Raw genomic sequence first — 21,628 nt, 5'->3', positions numbered from 1 at the left:
AGGTACTAGTAAAATATAACATGGATATGAAACCACAATACTTGCAATGCTTGGTGCTTAAATAACTTCAGAAAAAGGTGGAATAGTAGGAATTAAAACTGCACTGGGAGTTGTTTTAATCCAGTGTTCTCCAGGTTCATGTTCGTGGTGTACTTCTGGCTGGGCAGGGACAGGAGAGCAGCAGGACACCATGCCCTGGTTGCCCACAGCATGAAAATCCTCACCCTGGTTCTCAGCCAGCTCCTGGGGCTGCTGAGATGGATCCAAGCAACATCCACGCTTGGTTTTCTCCACCTTGGAGGTGATTTTAAGCCTTCCCTATTCTCCAAAGTGAGACGTGCACAGACACACTGAGGAGGCAGAGCACCTCCTGTCTGCTAGGGGAGAGGCTCCTGGAGACCACTGAGAACAGGGATGGTGTCTGGCTGGGAAAGAGATTTTTCTGGTAAACACCTGGTGTCTGGGGAATTTGTCTTTGATTTTCTGCCTCTAATTAGCCTTAAAGTCATTACTGTGAGGAAAAAACTTCTTGGGAACTCCAACAGTTGCTGGAGATGTTCCAGCCATTTCTTTCCCTCATAATCTATTCTAGATAGTCACCACAGCACTTTGTGAGCTGGCTTCTTGAATAGCTGGCATTGCTTGTTCTTAGAGATAAGAGGGATGGATCACATGTTGTTCTAGCACCACCAAACCTGGTGTGCGCCTAAAATGGCAAAAATCCAGTTGGTTCTGGCATGGTTGTTTTAGTTTTACCCAGAAATCATTGCAAAATATTCCAGAACTTGGCTTGCTGAAGGTGTCTCACAGATCTGCATTTAGTGCGAAAAGGAGTCTGAGTAGCTCAACTTGTTATCTAATTAATGTCTCCTTTGTAGACATGTTGCTGGAAATTCATGGGGAAAAAACTACCTTTTTGAATGTGTTGCTAGAAAAAGAATGTTCTTTGACCACGCTTACTTCACACTTTTAATGAGAAACAGGTCTTACTAAACTATGCAAAGTTACTTTAGGTAAACAGACTAAAGAAGAAAGACCAGATGATCTCCTGATTTAGGTGGGGCAGCTTCTTTAGAGTCAGTGCACAACTGCTGTGTGGAATTGGGGCTGTGGGCTCAGTTCTGCCAACCTGCTGGTTTTAGGCTACTGAAACACTGACCAGCTTCACACAGTGTTTCCTGATGAATGGTGATGTAAGAGAATGGAGGCTCAGGCCCTGCATGATGATAGACTAATTCTCCACTGATGCAATCACCCAACCAGAACAGGAATGACTCATTCCACCCATAAATATCTCGAGGCCTTTGTGTGATCATTTAAACACGTTCACACCAACCTCATCTCATTTGCTTGAATGGCCTTTCTCCTGAGTTAGGATGATACATGAAAGAGAAAATCCAGGCCCTTAAAAATAAAATCATAATTAGTTTCTCTTAATAGCTGCTCTATTAAAAGAAGTCAGATCTTCAAAAAGTATATTAGCAAAAGACAATGTATCTAAGTACATTGGGGTTATTTTTCCTAACTCAGCAGCCACAGGCTTGTTGCTGATGTTTCATACTTACAATAGGTTTCTATTGGCATTTGTATTCCATATTTTTTTATATGGCCTTCTTAGAAATTATTTTGTTCAGAGAAGATTAGAACTACCAAAATGTAACTACCGTATCTTGAAAACACTTATCCTGAAAAAGATATTTCTCCCCAGCACCTGCCACTTTTGCTCCACTGTATCTCAAACCTGCTCTAGTTCTGAACTCTGATTTCACTGTTTCATGCTCCCAAAATATTAAAAGATTACATTCCCCATCGGTTTACACTTTCCTCAGTTTTTACCTTCTACAAATAAGGCTTGGCCAAAATGTTCTTGATGAAATAAAAATACTTTTGCTTTGCTTTCTGTTCACCTCATCCTCGAGCAGGTGCCAGGCAATCTGCGGCAGCTCTTCTGCTACCTGAGAAATATTCAGATATAGAAACACCAGGCCAGCCTCTGTTGTCACAGCATGGAAAGCCAAAAATAGATGACATGAGAACATATTTCTTCCAATGAAAATTTTTGCAGCTATGTGAGTTCTTCAGATAAGCAGGTTTTAGTGTTGGAAGAGAACAGCGTTGAAATGAAGAATCTAGAATGTACATTTATGATATAAAAATATAGTCTGTGTAATATAGGCTTAATTAGATTGGGATGGGCATATTTGAATATTCCTTCTTCCTGTGGTGAAGAATTGTGGCAACAGCTGCTTTTCTATGTCAGGTATATGTTTGCTCCTATTAGTATGGTTGGAAAGCCACAAAATAAGTCAGTTTCTTCCTAAAGCCATATTTGTAACATATTTAGTTTGCTCTTCCCTGCTTTGTAGTGTGATTCAGGATGGGTTGCACAGACATCATCTTGTCTTAGGACCACTGGCATGGGGGAATGATGGAATATTTTAAAGCTGAGGAATAGTGCCTAAAAGGATTACAGGTCATGCAGATGCAAAGAATCTCAGTTCAGCTAGACCCAGTCTTCATGGCATGAAAATCTGTGTGCTAAACTCTTAGGTGTTTTCCCTCTTATTTCCCCTAAACATCATTAAGTGACATTGCCTGAAACACCTCCTAGGGCAGAGCATTGCCTAATCATCCTTGCTTGGAAAATATTTCCCTAACATTCAAGCTGTGTTTCATTCTTTTCCCCAAATGAGTACAAGGGCAGGTGTCCCACTGTCAAAGTGGAAAGTTATAGAATGGGTTAGTAATTCCAAGTAGAGTAAAGAAGCCAGCACTGCAGGTTCTTCAAAACTTTATAACTTGATATTTCTGGAATAATTTGTTTCTTCCTGGTCTTGGTGGTGCTGCTCACTTGTGCTTTTCTTCACAGCAAAGGGTCACATTTTGTTCCCTCATGTGGTTTTCCTTTAAATCAAATTACCCTTAAAGACACCTAAGGCAATTGCCTTTTCAGTTAGGATCTAAGTATGTTTGATGGATATCTTATTTATAATAGGCAGTGTCAGTGGTGCTAGGACAAGGGCTTGATTCTGCTTTAGCTTTTATGACAATGCTAATAAAGTTCCCTGTTTCCCAGATAACATGTAACAGCCCCGTTACTGCAGTGCAAAATTATGGTTAAGACTCAGCTGGTGGTTATTGTCCTGTAAATGTTCAGCATATTTCAGTGGTGCATTAGCACAAAGTTGCTATGAGGAGTGACTGGTGATTTCTGCCATGGCCAGAAATCTGTCACACTAAATGCTCAGTGCAGATACAGGTGAAACGTTTCTGTCCCTGAAAACTTGAGGTCTACACAGGCAGCTGAACTGTGGTGATTTTACAGGTGATAAGCTGCAATGTGGACACAGATTTATTTTTTCTGAAGAACACAAAAGCAGATCAGGTACAGTCAGGTACAAAACTGTGTTCATTTGAGTGCTAAATGGATAATGAAAAGTCTATTTTTTCTGCAGTTTTAAATAGTGTCAGCTATAGCCTTTATCCTCTCTATTCCTTAAAAATCTTTGCTTCATTTTCTGCTGTCATCAGGGAAAGAACTACGTTGATTCACCTTCTAGGTGCCTTTCCAGCTGTGTATGGTGTATATTTTTAATTCCTTTAGGTTCAGTTTGAATTGTTCATAGAACACTTACGTAATTTCAGTGAAGGTTCTAATGTTCTCCCAAGAGAAGGTGAATTTGTGAGGGTTGTCGTTATGCTCCTTTTCAAACAGCCTTTCCCAAAATTTCAAGGAAGGAAAACCACAAAATTGCACGAAAATGGCAAAACACACCTATTGAAAATGTTGCTTTCTTGTGAAAATAAGCAAAAACACTGTAAGTACCTTGGAACTCGGAGTAGTCTATGGAGCTCTGTGATTTTTGGGAACAGGCTATTCCAGCACAATTATCCTCTCTGTCTGGAGCTCACAGAACCCCTGTCAGTAATTTTTCCTCCAGAGGGATTTATTCTTTGCAGCATTAGTGAATGCAGTCAAACCCCAACACATCAGCAGAGAGCCCTGTCTCTAAATCTAGGTGCTTGCTGCTCCCTGAAAGCCAAAGGCAGTTTTGCCATCCTCTTTGATGAAAGTAGGAACAAGCCCTTTATTTGCAACTTAAAGCAAGTAGGTTAGAATTATGAAGAATGATTATTTAAAATAGCAATGATGTAATATCAGTGTCAATTCCATTATTTTAACAGATGTAAATTTGCTCTGCTCTTGAACTCTGGTGAATTTTAATGGCAATATTAAAGAGATACTATTAAGACTACTTAAAAGAACTATTTGTAAAAAGTGTCTCCAGTTAGGGGGGGGAAAAAGTTTAAATTGCTTTTTTATTCAGTCTGCACAATTATTTATTGAAGGGTTTTGTATATTACAAATTAATATGCATTAGAAGCTGAAAAGATCACACAATAATTCCAGTAGTCATTGAATATGGGAGAGCTTGCACTGTTTAGACAAAGCAAATAGAGTCTTTATCCAGCTGGAGTTTAGGCAGTCTTCACCATAGTGAAAATAAGGATTTTATAATGTACATTATGGGCAATGTAGATGAAGAAAGCAGTTTAAAATCGGCTGCTTAAATAACTGTAATGTAAATTTACATATATTCCAAGGCAAGAGCCATGCCAACAACTCCAGTGTTGTACCTGGCTAATGATGGCCGCTGTCTCTTCCCTGGCAGTGCAAAGGAATCCAGGATTTGGAGGTAATTACAGGATTCAGATCTAATTTTTAACAAAATTCCAATGGGGACACTGATGGGAGAAGGAGGGCAGAGTGACCAGTCCTGGAGTGAGACTCTTAAAATTTATGTACCAAGCTGTGAGCATCTGCCTTTAAAATGTTTATTTTTGGGAGTGAAAGTTTAATTTTACAATCATTCTAGGGCTTCAGTTCAGAGCTGATAAAATGAAATGTAATATCTTGAACAGGTTGGTATTATACAAACAAGGTTATCACAGGCCAGAAACGTAGGTGCTGCCACTTTTTATTTTTTAAGAGTGATAAAGCAACAGAACACGAGACTTAGAATCAGGGAAAGCCAGATTCTAACAATTCAGTACTGGAATTTTTATTAAGGGCTCATTTCTCTCATTAAAGTCAATGTCAGTCCTTTGTGATTTTTACCTCATCTACAGCTATTAATTTTGGGTGCTAAAATTATTTCTGTTTATTTCTTGGCTATATGCAGAGTTCATTAAGAAGTGCTGGGCACTGGAAACTGCAGTCAAGGGTCTCAGCTACTCATAAAGCTGGATATTTAGAATATCTAAGTATTACATATACCTAAAGCAATCACACTTCTAAGTAATTGCTTCACCTCCACTCCTATTAATCACCTTCATGGAGCAAATAGGCTGCTTTAGTGTTCAAGTGCTGAAAAGGATTTGAGAACCTCAAGTGAAAAGTAAAAATTTGTCAGGTTTTTTTACCTCATAAAGGAAAGCAAGGTGCCTGAGCAAAGCTGGACTTTGTGAATCATTTGACCTCACAACTGTTTTTTCTAAGTCTGGGAATGTATTCTTGGAAGAATTCAGCTTTGATCCTGGAGGAAATATCTCTTTCCACTAGTTTTTATTTCCTTTTCTTGCTGCACACAAACTTGAATATTACAGAGGGCAAATCCATCAAACTTTCTCTGATTTTCCTTTGGGAGGTGAATCAGGCTTCATCTTCAAGTGACAGTCTTTGAGTTGTGCAAAAAGTGTATTTAATTCTGTAAAAGCCACCTAGCTGAGAACTCCAGGCTGACCTAGTGGGGCAGGGAAGGTGCAGGGGGTATTTAACTGCAGCATCTGTGTAAACTCACAGACAGACAGATTTAGACATCACTGCATGTAAACACAATCTCCAAGGGTGGAAAGAGCTGTTTTCTGTCAGTGGAGGCACACCTTGGCTAATATTTTTTTTAAATTTCTCTGAATATAACAAGATTTTCTATATTATGCAACAAACCATGTTGATCAGCTGCTCAAGGTGCATCTCCTTGGCCACCAGGTCATCCTGGCTGTGACAGGAGTGACCCAGAGCAGAGGGGTCAGTGTGGCCTCTTTGCATCACAGCTGACCCAAGCAGCTCCAGCTTGGCACAAACCTTTAAAGCAAAGCCTAACGCAGCCCAACAAGCAAGGCTTGGGAGAGTTTCCCTGCCAGAACTCAAACCCTGTGCTGCCAGTTTGCTTGTAACTTATTGGTATGGTCTACACAGTGCTCTTGAGATTAATAAATATATAATCCCATATCCCATTACCACGCAGTGTTTGAAACAAAATCTGAAACAAAATGTTTCCCATTAACAAAACACAGCACAAGCAGGTAAAAATATCAATGCATCTCATTAGTGGGGGGAGAATGGAAAATATGTATTATATAAATGCCAAGTTTGGGGCTCCTGGGAGAAGTTTAGGGGGGTGGGGTGGGGAATGTATTTCTCCAGGTGGTCTCAAGTGGAAGGATAGAGTTTCTTGACTACACCAACAATTAGAAACAGCGCAACACTATAGCCAAGATGTGGCCTCTAATCAAAACCAAGGCATTCTTCATCTTCTATCAGAAGCAGATTCAGCAGCAGGCCTAAGCACAAAGCTAACTTCAGGCATATGAGTAATTCTGGTGACTCTGCTCTTGAAATCTTGGCCTAAAGAATCATATCTGATGCTTTCATTTTGTCAGCATCTGCATGGGTTGTTTTGGGTTGCACAGCAACCTGCAGTGTCCTGTGCTCTGACTTTCTTCAGCAGTAATAGAAAACTTGAGTGTGACAGGAATGAAGGTGGGGCTGAAGTATGGGGGGATTGAAGCCTTGGGAAAAATAATGCAGGAAAACTGTGTGTGATGAATCCACACACTGCAGACCCACGGCCTGAAAACCAGACAGACCAAACTGCTCAAATCTCTGAGTGGCAACATCTTTTTCTTCCATTTTATAGGAATGCTGGGGACTGAAATCAGCACTGCAAAATACTGGGAGAGGAGCACTGTCAATATTAATTTCAGTGAGCAGCTTCTGTTCTCTAGGTCTTCATGGCTGATCCTCTGTTAAACACCTAAGCCTGAGCATAGGAAAGCAGATGTTTAATTTGTTTTTTGGGTCTGGCAGGGACCTTAGTAGTTGCTGCACTCTGCCTGAAACATGAGGTTTGGATGGACCAAAGTCCTTTTATCCTTGTAGGGTTGAGCTCATGGCAGGGGTGAGAACAAGACGGTGTTTTTAAGGTTGCTTCCATCTCAAAATATTCTGTGGCTCTCAGCAGATCAGCAGCTCTTACCTGCTTTTTTTTACTTTTTAGGCTGAAACAATCAAACCCATAATTCAATGGGTGGGTTTTTCAGGGAAGCAGTTCCACTTGGTGTAGATTTAAGGATATAATAAACCTCTTCTTGGATAAACACAAGCAGGTAGTAAATCCTAACAGGTTTCCTAGCATGGTTTAGGATACCTTAGGCAAAACCTGGAGTACCAGTTTTTACCTGGGATCTTTCTAACTCACTCTTAATGCAGTATTTCTGGAAAGTTCTTCATAGGGGAAAAAAAGAAAAACAGCCAAAGAAATTAGAAGCTTGGAATGGGAGGTCTGTTGGTTTTGTGCTCTCATAAATTGCCTGCAAAGCACACGTGGCTGCGGAGGGGCCGTTCTGGGGGGAGAATTCCCCTGGCCCAGCAGCACCACATGTTCCTGCTCGTCCACGTGCAGCTGGACAGTGGATCACATAACGCTGTCAGTGCCAGCTGCCCATCCCTGGGGGCCCCAGAACTGTAAATAGAGTGGGCAAAAAGCCTCCCAGAGGCACAGCACTACCTGTGGGAGCAGGAATGCCTGAGCCAGCTGCCCAAGCCCTGTAGTCAAGGCCACAAGACAGGTGGCCATGCCTGGCCCAGGGCTCTGAGCTTGTCCCAGGCTCATGCCTGGAGCCTGGATGTCTGGCAGGGTGGTTAAGGGGTGACTGGGGGTGGTTTGGGGGCTGGGGAAGTGCTGTGCCCTGCAGACCTAAGGGCAGGTTCCTTGTAGGGTGCTCACCGTAACTGGGGCTCTCAAATGCCCTTGCTGGAATTGCACTGAAAAATCACTCTGTGAGCAGAAGGGGCACATGGTGTGTGCACAGCTAAGATTCTGCTGTTATTTGATTAACACTAGTTATTAGTTTAATTAGTTTATGTATCAACAGTTTAACTGAGAAAAGTCTGGACTGTATAATCAAGCTCTTGTACAACCCTTGCCCAGCTTTTCCAGTACCTGCACTCTTCTGTAGTGCTGTGCTCACCCTCCCCATGTGTGATGTCCCAGCCCATGGGGTGTCCTGAAGCTCCTGCCGTGCTTCCACCTCATCCATCCTCCTCCCTGTCCCCAGGCAGCCCAGGCATTGCCTACCCAAGGGGATACAACAGGAAATGGGGGATTACAGAGACAGCAGGGATGGCTGGCTGTCAAAGTGTGACCTTGAGAGGCCACCCCTGCAAGGTTCAGCAGCAGGAGAACATGAGGAAGAAATTTTTGGCAGGCAGGATGAGAGTCAAGGGAAGATTAGGTTAGATGTGGCCCAAATGACACTGCCTAGGCACGTGCACCATTTGTTTTCCCAGAGCTGATAAAGATGCACATTTGTAGTCCAATCATCCATTGCTCAGTGCTCTGACAAGTTCTTGTTTTATGAAAATGTACAGAGATAAAAAAACCCAACTTGGGAAAACTATGGCATTGTACATATAAATCTGTTTTATTCTGTGTGAAATTTAACTGTAATGATCTTAATGATTTATGTAAAGTGAAATATTGGGTTTTCCTTTTTCTTCCTCTTTTAGCCCTGGTCTCACACAGGCATATTAATGATTATTTGTCAAAGTCACACTGTTTGCTTACAAGGTACGAAGGCTTTTTAGACACTATAATGACAGCTTTTGATTCACTTGATAATATTTAGAATAAGCCATAAAAGCCAATCTCTGAACGAACAGACCGCTTTTATTGGCTTTTAGTGCTATTACTGCTATCATAAGTGGTAAATTGGCCTAATGCAAGTAATACTGCTGTGTCATACTGTAAAAACCACTGCTGAGATTTTATATTTTATTTATTTTTCTTGAAAAAATTTCAAGGCATGGGGACTGTGCTATCCTTCTACAAGTATTGGTGATTCCCTCCAAGTCAGAGCTGGGGAAGTTTCCACTACTGTTTGCAATTTCTTTGCTCAGTGGTTACCATTTCTGATGGAACAGGGCTGATCATAAAGTTGGGGACCAAGAGTGTGAAGTGAATATCTTCCTAAAGCTCATAGGCTACTTATTTATTTAAATCATAAATAAACTAGGAAAAGAAAAAAAAGGTTGCTTAGCTGGAAGCTGAATTGGATATAGTTCAAATACTTTATGCTAGATTTTATGTGCCTTGTTTTATAACAGCAATAGTATTTTTTTAAATAGTAAGCACTTAAAATATCTGCTGACAATAAATTTGGTCACCACGTCATCTAGCCAGAATGACTACCAGGTGCCATAATTGCTTTTTCCTATGATTCTCTTGGCTTTCTTCCCCTAATCTCATCATCTCTTATATTATTTTACCCACTCCCGGAGTAAGCATGGACTTCAGAGCTTCAAAATTAAACTACAACTTCTTTTTCTTTCAATAAGGAAATTTGGTTTTTTTTAGTATTTATAGATGAGGGAAACTGTTGAGAAAGTGAAACTGAAGAGACTTGAATTGACTTTTGAGTTTTCATTCTTTTATCTTCCCTCTTCTTCCTCTTTGCTCATGAGCTTTCATTGTAGATATATTTCAGTGATTCTTGTTTGAGGGGGAAAAGTGTAGTGGGTTTTAAATTTAGTTAGAACTTGAATATTCTGATGGCAAATAAAACTTCATCATGGTATACTGTGTGGTTATTAAAAAACTAGTGACAGGGAAATCTGAGTAATAATCAACAACTTAACTTGGATGCATGTTTGAATAATTATTCATATTCAATATGCTGTAGGAACAGGAAGAATCATATTCCAATTTAAATTCTGGCATCCAAACATTTGTGGATACATGAAAGCATTTTGGCACAAGTTTTAGTTGCCATGGGCATGTAGCTAAACACAATTTTTGGTGCTAGAAGGGTTTAACTTCTGTTTAAGACAACTATATTTGCAAAGATCACAAAGCAGAAAGTTCTCTAAATCTGATGTCTGAGTTTTCTTCAGTTGGAAGGTACTGATTTGACCTGCTCCTTACTCTGAAGAACTCAAGTGATTTTTTTAACCCAAAATCTACACTTCCTGTGAGTTGCAGGTGCAGTGATATAAGCAGAGTTCCTAGTTGCATCTCTGCTGCAGTAGCATCTCCTTTCATTTGAAGCTGCTTGTAGACATATTTATATATAATTTTTATAGCAAGAAGAACATAATCTGTCAGTAATCAGTTCTCTCATGTCTCAACAATATCATGGCAATGTTTGTTTTTCTGTAGAGCACTGCAGTGAATGGTGCATCTACTTCTCTGTATCTGGAGCCCACTGATGTATTCAGGGAGAAGTTTTTCTTCCTGGGCATATTTCTGTGCTGTGTGTATTCATTTATATGTGAGAGAAGACAACATTATCATGTTTAACTGCTGCAATCATAAGCACATTAAGTAGACAGATAATAAACAATCCATCTGAATTTATGATTAAGTTAATTGTGTCTGTGTTTTTCTAATGTGTTTATTCAGATTAAAGACTGAAATTAGAATGAGACTATATAATCAAGAGACCCTAAGAGACTGTTTGACTCCTATAAAATAAAAATTAATTTAGTTTAGGAGGGTAACAAAGATCTCTGCAACACTGAAATATCACTTAGGGGGCTAAGAGGCCTTGTGCAATTCTCTTCAAAGAGATGAATCTCAGGAGTAGCAGGAGTTATTAAGGAGCTCAGGTGACACTGGGGGCTTCAGTGCCTCATTTTTGCAGGTGCCCTTTTGTCCAGCAGGCAGCAGACTCCCAGGTTCAACCTTGTGCACAGTGCTTGCAGAGGGTCAGGCCCCTGGGGCTCAAAAGGTGAGGGGATAGGGGAGGAAACAAGGAGTTAAAGTTGGATTGGGTGTTGAATCCCAACGATTTTCCACTTTTTACTGATAGCTGAATACTTTCCCTGGCAGGATTAGAGCCCATCCCTTCACTCAGGTGTCCTTCCCTCTGTCTCTGGAGCAATGAGCTTTAAGGGGTCAGTGCATTCAGAGACACTTGGGCATCTTTAAACCATGATATTGCACAGAGCGTCTGATGTCTGGGGATGAGAGTCTTCTTCTGGAAGGAATGAATCTGAGCACTCTCCTATGTTCATGTGCCCTGAGCCCAGATCTGAAGTCCCAGATCTCATCACCAAGCTGTTCTGAGGAAGGGTTTGTGTCCAGGATTTTATTACTGATCATTTAGAGCAGTCACTTTTAATGTCTCTTTTTAAATACTCATTTAAAAATAGATGGAAAAGAATTCTGTTGAATCTCAGCTAACAAGAAATATTTAAACTAATTTCACTTCTGATCTTTTTCTCTGTAATATCTTTCAAAAGCAATGGACCACCAGGCTGCCCAATATTTAGCCCATCCACACAGCACTTTGTCTTGAGTACTTAGAAGCAGTTGTATTTTAGAGAATGATTGGAAATCTTCAGTCAGATAAGGAGAGGTCTATTTTTTTTTTCATAATCTAATTATATTTAATGTGACTATTTCATTGAACTGCTCCAACAATAAGGATTTTGCTACACCTCTGTAGGACCATGACTGTCAGTTTGGCTCCACATACCCATGTGTAATCTCCCAGGCCTATAAAAAACTTCCTGAAAACTGGCTGTAAATAATCTATGATTATTCTGCCTTCTAACTCAAATTAGGCCTGCACAGTTTTTGTTGTGATGTGCTTGCACTGCCTCAGATCTACCAGTCCAGTATGGCATTGACTTTCCTCTATGAACTGAGGTGGTAAAATGAGCCCTGGCTTTGTTCCTCCTGCTGCAGTGATGCCCTGAGATGATTAGTGCTATCTATTCTTAACCATATTGGGACAAATCAGATTTTTTGCAAGGCAGTGCAGCTCTGTTGCTTTAATGGAATTATTCATCTCTTTGACACTGACCCTTAGGCTAAGATTTTCCATGCACCAGTTTGCCATCTTAAGTAGCAAGTGCTGTGGAGGCCTTTGGACATGTGGGTTCTGCTTTAATGTTTATGCTGCTGAGATATTAAACAACTAAAGAGTGTCTGTAGTATTATTTTTTATTTTGTTCTACTGACACAGTGATGGGCAAAATTCTGAATATTTTGCCCAAGTACAGCAAAGAATAGAGTTGGTCTGGAAAACTTCCAGTAGTGAATGAAGGATTACATTCAGGTCTTCCCCAGCACAGGCAGTTGAATGAAAGAAACTTTTCCTGTGTAGAACAAATTTACTTCAGGCAATCAAACCTAGATGACTATTATAAAAATATACATGAAAGTTTATCCAGGATACCCACACAGAGGAACATGGCTTTAAACCTTTAAAACTTTAACACTATCACCCAGAGAGATACCCTTGTCTTTACTGTACATCCAAAGTCTTACAGCTTCAGGGATCTTCCAGCTCAAAGGTCAAGGACCCCTCAGTTTATAACATTGTAATTAGGAGTGGTGAGCTGGGACCATTGCAGATTTCATATACTCCCTCTCCATTGGAAGAGTCTTTAAATCTGCTGTTTTACAACTTAAAGGAAGGGTTGTCTTCATTAATTCATTTGGTCATAGTCCTGAAGCTGACAAGGCATCTTCCAGGAATTTGAGCCCCCTGGGATCCTTGTCATCAGTTTTTAAATGTGCTCTTTTTTTGTGTGTGTGGTGTTCTTATCTGGAACCCGTCTGCTTGGATTAGAACATTCATCTGAGAGGCATTTGGCATTTTCTGTTACATGAAACTGAGAAGTCTTTCTTTGCTATCAGTCTTCTATAAAGCTTTTCAATGCAATGACTTAATTCAGGCTGAAAGAAGAGAGTGAAAAAAGCTTCTGGACCCAAGTCAGCAAAATTCAGGAAACAAGTGTCCAAGCTTGTATGTAAAATTGCATTCAGTGACTTGTGAAATTTTAGGAAGAAATTCTAAAAATGTCATTTAACTCCCTAAATGAAGGGATGCAAGTCAGATCAAAACACTCTGCTGAGAATAGTCTCAGCAAAAGTAAAAGCCTTGTACTTTTACTCCAGTCCTCCCAAACCAGGGATAAAACTGGAAGGTTGTAAAAACTGGGAAATTCCCTGGGTGTCTCCAGGACAATTCTCCTTCTGCAATACCAGTCTCGTGGCATTGTGTCCTTCCCACTTTATTAATGCTGGTAAAACTCTCTTCAAGCCCCTGGGTAAATGGGAGAGAGGTGTTTTTGGAAAAAGGCATTTTTGAGTGCTGCCATATAGAAAGATTTTCCCTTTATCCCAGGACCAGGCTGTGGGAAGTTTTGGTGAAGTCAGGAATAGTCTGCTCCTGTGTTGGGATGTACCACAAAGAAATGTGGCCCAGTCTCACCCAATGGGACTAATACTGGAATAAGGTATTACTGTAATAATGCCACTACAGCCAGGTCTATGATATAAGTAAATCTCTCTTTTCATATGAAATGTAGTCCTTTTAAGGGGTGAAATATAATCCTGAACAGAGGCTCTATTTACCACTTAAGCCCTATTTTATGGTTTAAGTGCTGACCTTGCACTGACCCTCAGTACTGGGCTGAATTTCACCCTACAGCAAAAAATCTGCTGGCTGGAGCAGTGGATTAAAGAAATTGGGGCTAGACTTTTTACTATTTGCAAGACAATGAAAACAGGCTTATTTTAGACAAAAATGTTTCTGATTTATGAGAATTTTAGTGCAAAAAGGGGCTATTTTGAAGAAAGTCTTGAGATTAGACTTTCAGTTATATTTTTGGCAAGAGAGCAAGGAAGCCATTTCATTAACTTTTCACTGGAAGTTATATATGGAGGGCATTTGTGTACACAGCTGGGCAGCATAAAACAGGAGGGCTTTGTGTGAAAATATCCTGAAATGAAATTTCATTTCTGTGTGACTTGGATCTGCGTTCCTGGGCTGCCGTGGCCAGTTTGGGATGAAACCATGGGAGGGCAGTGTGAGGCCCTCAAACGTTTTTTTTTTTCCCCCTTGTGTTCGCAATGGATGCAGAAATAGTGAACAGACCACTGTGGTCCCTGTGCAAAATCAGTGTCACCTTTTATAGCTTTGTGTCCGTCAGAGAAGCTCCCGCCTGCTCCCACGTTCCCATCTGGCTGCAATCACCGAGTGATACCGAGAGATTTGTTTGCAAGGAACTCCAAAAGCCACATGCTGAGGCTGGTGTGAATTTAGCTCTGCTTTGACCTCCCTCCTTTCCCAGCAGATGGCTGCTGATCTGGCCCTAAATCACTGCCATGGTGCAAGGAGCCACTGGCCCGTGGGGAAAGGCAGGGCTGTGGATGTGTTGGGTGAGGTGGGACCATCCCAGAGCCATTCCTGGAGTGCTGCTCATCCTTGAGTGCTGCCTGTCTAAAGGCAGGTCTGGTGTAGCTTCCAGATTTTTACAGGACCCTCTAATGTTGGGTTAGGGGCCCAGAGATTCTTGTTTGGGGTGTGAAGATCTGCTTGTTGCTCATCGAATCACAGACTTATAGAATGGTTTGGGTTGGAAGGGACCTCTAAGGGACCTCATGCTCCTGCCATGAGCACGGACACATTTCACTATCCCAGATTGCTCCAAGCTCCATAAAACCCATCCTTGGACACTTCCAGGGAAGGGGCGGCCACAGCTGCTCTGGGCACACTGTGCCACGGCCTCACCACCCTTGCAGGGAAGAATTTCTTCCTAACATCTAATTTCAATCTTTCCTTTTTATTTTAGTTTTAATTTTAAAAAAACTTGCCACTTTTTCTGTCACTCTCTGTCCATGGAATCTTGTGAGTGCATGAAGCAGGTGGGGATGCAAGGCCTTGCAGAGGACATTTTTCAAATATTATCTTCAAGTTATATTGGCTGTTCTTTATTTATATGTGTCATATTCTAGGCACTGTCATTTATGTTATTTTGTGCATGTCAGGGCAAAATGTGCATAAGTGGGGAGAGCACATGCACTGAGGATTCCTGCTCCAGTTTTCCACGGCAGATAGATAACTTTTGAAAAACTCCTTTGCTAATGAACCCATGTTTCACTCTGCCCTGATGTTTTGTGGGCACTGACATGGGGATCTCTGTATCTCCATTCAAAACCAACTCCCATCTCCAGCAACTCCCCTTTTCCTCCCATGGGAAGAAGAAAGCACCAATATCTGTCTCCCCTCCTACAGAAAATAGGAGTCATTGTCTGGTTTTGCTGCTATATCCCAGGCTTTCCTTGGGTTGGTTCACATCAGTGTTGAGGTCACAGCTGCCTTTTCTCTGTGCTCATTCATACAGATTCTGCTTGATTTGCTTGTGATGGTCTGATGCATACACTACAGATGCAGGGTTTCTCATCTGTTGTGTGATCTTTAGAAATAAATAGTCCTGAAGAATATTCCATACTATCAGAAAACATTTCTGGTGTATATATTCCTTACCCTGAGACATCTTGGAATAGGACTGTAAACATTTCACCATCCTTGTTCTCACTTTCATCCCTGGGAGTCTTTCAAGCTATCCACATCTAGACTTCAATGCTAAATGCCTCAAGAGATAGAGATGTTTTGGGACTTTTTAAAGTGTAAGCTAACCTAGAAAACACATTTAACACTCTTCTCCCCTATTTACATTTTGATTACTATTTAATTATGGTTCTACATTCTGCAGGCACTGTAGAGGACCCTTCACCAGTAAAAGGCTTGTAGTACAAGGAAAAAAAGAAAAGGGAAGGATAAATTTGTCATTGTCCTTTAAAAAAATACAGACCAAGGCCATAATTATGACTTCCCAGACTGTGCTGACTTGTGCAGCATTTTTGTCCCTGTGTCATCTTTAACTGCCATCAGTTTCCTGATGCACCCCTGGCAGGGGTGTGAGGGAACATCAGTGAGTAAAAATGACTTATTTAGAGGCAGATCTGAACTGTTTGTACTCTTCCTGCTGATAAGATACAAGCCTAGATGCCCAGCCTACTGTTTTTCTCTGATACTTCTGACAAGGCTGGTTTGGTTTCTGTTTTGCTTTGGGAAAGTTCTCCCTCAGAACAAGGCTTTGATTTCTGCTCTTAGAGGATTCATGACAGAAGTAAATTATCTTGTTCCAAGAAAAAGTAGAAGATAAATAACTGGCAGCCAGATCAAAATCCCTCTGCCCTGATTAAACAGTTTCTAATGCTGAAAGACAACAAAAATGTATAGATACCTTATTTTGCTGTTGACCCACTGTACAACCAGTCCATGAGCTTTTACTTTGCAAAGCATTAGGAAAAACTGAAGTCTAGGAAAGACAGTAAAACCACAGCCTAGTTGTTTATTTCTGATACTATGTGGTTCATGATTGTTTCTTTTAGAAGGAACAAATAATCAATACAAAACCATGAATAAAAATAACTTTTCTTTAACACTGGATGCTAAAAGAACATATAGTCTTCTTACTGTGCCTGATGGAAACAGTACAAGTCTGTTCTCCACAATTCTTTGTTTATTGGAATGCCTGAAATCTATACATGAGGTATTTTTAAAACATTTAAACATAGAAGTTAAGCTTCTGCTCCAGACAATTTGTTTCACCATATTCTAAAATCCCAGTGCATACCACAGAAGTGCTTGAAGCAAAGAAACAACAACAATTTTTTTTAAAAACAAACTTCAATTTAAGATAAAATAATTTCCATATTCTTATTTCAAGGAAAACTTGCTTTCCTCATGAGACACATTCAGTTATTGACTCAGCTGCTGTAGGAGATGTTCAAGGCCCAATTCTGCTTGGTGGCACTTTGGGAAGGAGAAGTGCCAATAGTCAACACTTGGCTCTTTCTGAGAGATTGTAGCTCTTCCAAGCACAGAACAATCAAAATGTTGCTAATGATCCTGAAAATCTGCATAGGATCTCTGCACAGGAACTGGAGGAATCAAACCTTGTGAAGGAGCCTAGCTAAGTGGAATGAGCTCAGGTAGCGTGCAGCTGGGAGGGATGCACCTGGCTGCTGGAGGAGCTCTGGACCAGAGGATAAATCACAATATGGGACTCTGAGGGCCCTGCCATCACTCTTACCCTGTTCAGAGATGTGGTAAAATCCTTTGGACTTTTATATCCCTTTGTAGAGTCGCAGATCTCTCGTGTTTTACTCTATAGTGGTGGAATGAATACTCAATTCAGTTATGTTTGCTGTTTGGTCACTCAAATTTATGCCTCTCTGGGACACTCAAACTGCAAAGTTTCTGCTTGCTGAGTTGTTGTTGTAGTTAACTGTCCCCTTGCAAGCAGAGGACTTTGGGTGTCCAGCCAAGCCAAGTCTGCAGGCTGGTCAGTGAGCCCTGCTGGTCACTGAGCCCTGCTCCAGTGGGAGCTTTTCATTTTGTGCAAATGCTGCAAAAACATGGAAGGCTGCAAGGCAGGGACATTAATTCAAGCCTGCTTTGCTGCAAACTCTTTTGCAACTAACATACAGCTAATGACATGAGCTTAAATTCGTGATGCACGTCTTACAGGTGACATAACAGTGGCTATAAATGTGCCTTTTGCCCAATACTCCCATAGTTGGCATTTTCAAAATATGAGGTCACTTGTTGAGTCTTCCCAAAATTATTTTTAGGACTAGAATACAACTGTTCTCATTAAAAAGCATAATTTGCACGCAACCATGGACATTTAATTTCTATCTTGGCATCTTGAAAGCTTACTCTTGGACCTTCTATTTAATTCAAATCCTACTTGTCTGTAATGAATCCAATAAAGGGATTCTGCTATGACCAACAAATTTGCATGAAGATGTAATAAGCTATGTTCTAACTTAGCAAATCAAATTTTTTCAGCAAGAAATCTATCCTAAGAAGATTCCTTCTTTATGGGTAGAAACAATATGGAAATCTTTGCAATTTTTTTCTTTTTTTTTAAAAAAAAACAGCTTAAAAATAGAATGTAGTATTTGAAATACTGGTATTTGTTGCAAATTAGCTACTTAATGCCATTTCTTTTTCAGTCTTTTAAACCTGAAAGGTCCCTATGCTTGACTTTTATGACTTGTCTACATTTGAGGGTCTGTTTCTGTGCATCCAAAGCACTGACAACTGATGTTACTTTATTCTAAGATAAGACACTGCCAAATCTGAAGATTCAGGCTTAATTTTTACTCATGTTTGAGAAAATAATTATTAATAATATTAATCCAATTAAGTAGCTGTTTTAGTTGCTAAAAACTTTTCATCAAAAGTAAGATGATCATCCATACTTTTAAGTCAGGTCAAATGAAACTTTCCCAGGAATGCAAGGACATTAGAAAAATGAGATTTAAGGTTACTTCAAAATTTGATAATTTAGGCCTTTCTGTACAAAAGAAATTGTCTGTGCATATTGAGCAGAAGTCAAGCTATGGAATTTTTATGGTAGAAATTTCAGGCCCTATTCAAGCCTATAGGCTATGTTCTGCCTTTTTTTTTTTTTAAGAAAAAGAGAAATGGCTGAACACAAACCAGTGACTAATAACTCAAAGTAACTTACCTTTTTTCAGCCAAGAAATATTTTGCTTTTCATGTTCAAAACTTTCAGCTGCTTTGATTTTTACCTTGTCTGTCTTGTCCTCTGACATCTGTGGGAGAGAAAAGAATTTGAGGATGTCAAGTTCTTGTAAAGAAAGTTTGACAGAGAAAGATGTTCTCTGTTTAGGTTCCTGCCATAATAAATTGTGCATACTTACACAGACACTTTTTCCCCCTGCAGATTATTGATACTACATAATATCTGAGCCGTTGAATTTATGTTCTGTCCCTAAATGCTTTATCAATATTACATGGTTGCTGTTTGCAGAGGGATGCTTTTGTAATGTGACTATAAATTACATTATGAAATAAATTATAAGCTCAAAGCATGGTGGTAATAGATAAACACATAACACATAGAATAGGTACAGTCAGGCTGGGGAGGAGGCATCCAGGCTGCCTGTTTATTGTGGCTCAAAGTTGCTGTAAAGCCCAGTCAGAGAGCTATAATTATATAAATAGTAATAAATATTTATAAAGGCAACTTGAACAAAGTGTACCCCCCCAAAAATAAAACCTTTACTGCCACTTGCACCAATTTATTTGCTGCAGAATCCCGAACAAGTCCCGGTACCTGAGAGCATTATATGCCCAGCCCCTGCACTGTGCCTTGTGCTAGGAATAAGATTAGGCAGCCTGGGCTTCTCCTAACTGCAGTCAGTGAAATAGAAGGCAGCAATCTCAAGCATTTCTGGTTTTACCTGTCTCTCCCACCCGGGCACAGAGCAGCAGGGTTCAGGCGCCGAGCAGAGCAGCCTTTGGCCGGATCCCTGGCTGGCTGCTGGTGTCCAGCATCCCCACACACAGCAAAGCGAAAGGATGAGCAGTGCACTGCCTGCCTGCCTGCTGTGTGGTGCCAGATTTGTCTGGCTGCCAGCATCAGCCAACTTACTGCTGAGGGTTTGGGGCTTTCTCTCTCTCTCCCCCCACCATCCTCGTTGTTGTCTGCATTTACTTCCAGAGCTGGGGAGGGAAGGAGGAGGGTAATGAGTATCCCAGCAGTATTGGAGTGATTTAAAGAAAAATATCAGAAGCTTTTCAAATAGGAAAAAAATTGGCTTGGAAATGTTATTACTGCAGTTCATAACCCAGTGAATCTGTGAGAGGAGGAAGAAAATAGAAAGGGAACCAGGAAATTAATAGCAACAAATCAGATAAATGTGCCATGGTTTGGGCTAAATATAAGTTGAGATACTGAAGGATATAGAAATTAGACACTAAATATCTATTTACAGCTGTCACTTTGGCAGAGGAATGGTCTCAGCCCGTGGGGAGCTGAGTGTTGTGACCCTCCCAGCTCAGCCCTTCCCTCTGGTTCCATGGGGCTGAGTGGTCCCTGCTGGGGACAGCACAAGTCTGGGTGGGTTTGGCACCAACGCAGGGGCAGGGGACCACCTGGGTGGGCTGTGCCGCACCTTGAAGGTGCCACAAAGTTCAGTTGGTTAGTTGGTTTAGAAAATTCCCTTGCCGCAGTTACCAGCAATATTGCTCTACTTGGTAGTAAGAGTAGGATGAAGCCTACAGAGAGCAAGATTTTAGGGTGCTCAGGCATTTTGTCTTTTCTTATAGAACAAAAAAAGTCACTCTGCTTCCCAGAACTGAGTTTTGAAAGGGCTGTTTGTGGAGTACATGCAGAATTACTCATTTATCATAGTTTTTAAGTGATATTTACAAAATTTCAAGCAACATTTGTCACCAGATATTATAATCCAGGATTCCAGTGCTTAAGTGTGGCCAATAAATAACAACACATTCCCTTTGTTATGACAATTATCTTCCTGTATCCTCCCATCAAATGTCATTCTTGCTAGAAAAAAAATGTTTTCTTTCTTTTTTTTTTAAAAATCTCCTGCGCCAACCTGAGATTCTTCTACCATCTTTAGCTAATTGTGAACTACATGCTAAGGGCCTACTTACCTCTCCAAATTGCAATGATTAGTCTTGCATGGTTTGAAAACCTATTTTAAACAGGGTACTTCAAAACAATTGCAACCATGGTGGGGGAAAACTCTAGGGGTAGTATTTCAAATCTTTGTTCCATTCTCCTTGGATGCAGCTTTGGGAATTATGTATTTTCAATTGCAGTTCCTCATTCTCCCAGAAGCACCTATTTTCCCATGTTATTGCATTGCAATGTTTTAAGTTTACCAGTGGTGCTGGTTCTTCAGCTGGGTTTGCCAGGCTGTGGAGCTCCTGGTGGGCCCTAATAAAATCATCTGTGCTCCACACAGAGCAGTCTGAACCTCTCTGATTGCAGCTTGGATCTGGTGCTACTCTGCATTTCAGAAGCCACTGTTTAAAATGAAGATATGGGTTTCCAAACTAAACTAGAGTGAAAGTTCCCTAGTTCATCTGGCACATCCTCGATGTTTTTCTGGAGGTTTTAACAAAATCCTAATGCCTCTCCCAAAGAAAGTAAAACAGATGAGGAGAAAGCCCTTGTAAAACCACAGACCTGAACACTGCTGTGGCCTGAGATAACAGCCCCTGATGTCTTGTCCTTCAGGGGTTTTGTCACTTAAATTCTTAAATTTGAAGGCAGCAGGAGCCAGGATTGAGCCTGGGCTGAGCCTCGAGGATGTGAGCAGCCAGTGGTGCTTGAAGACAGCTGAATGTATCCCCCAAACCTTGACAAATACCAATTTGTCAACACCAAGCCAACACAGACAACACTTTCCATCGGATTTTATTCATTTTTATTTGAGCATTAGCCAAGGTAATGCAGATTTGTGCTCTGAGATGTTCTCTTCACCTGCTGTCCTGGGATGCCCTGCAGGACCCCCAAATGTTGGTAGCTTGCAAACCTGCAGAAGTTACTGAACATTAAATAACGCCCCAGTCAGTTAGGAAAACATTAAATAACTTTCTTACTCTTTGTACTCTCCATTACTGCTTTTCAATTAATGGTCCTGATGTTTTTCAGTCCAGGAATATTAAATGTAACCTTTCATGATCTTGATCAGCT

At 40.7% G+C, this 21,628-nt stretch overlaps 1 protein-coding gene across 2 annotated transcripts in view; it reads right to left on the bottom strand.

Moving 5' to 3' along the window:
• Positions 1-19,634, bottom strand: part of MDFIC2 (MyoD family inhibitor domain containing 2) — a 44,625-nt gene extending 24,991 nt beyond the window's left edge. For both annotated transcript variants that reach the window (XM_005491401.4, XM_074550371.1), the window contains exons 1-2: positions 19,365-19,634; positions 18,626-18,713 (exon numbers count right to left, since the gene is read on the bottom strand). In XM_005491401.4, coding sequence (XP_005491458.1) covers positions 18,626-18,713 — 88 coding nt within the window. In that variant the 5' untranslated portion in view covers positions 19,365-19,634. The remainder of the gene's footprint in view (positions 1-18,625; positions 18,714-19,364) is intronic.
• Positions 19,635-21,628: the final 1,994 nt, after the last annotated feature.

This window comes from Zonotrichia albicollis, chromosome 12 (assembly GCF_047830755.1).
Source record: "Zonotrichia albicollis isolate bZonAlb1 chromosome 12, bZonAlb1.hap1, whole genome shotgun sequence".
Lineage (NCBI taxonomy): Eukaryota > Metazoa > Chordata > Aves > Passeriformes > Passerellidae > Zonotrichia > Zonotrichia albicollis.
This window is presented reverse-complemented; position numbering and strand designations above follow the sequence as displayed.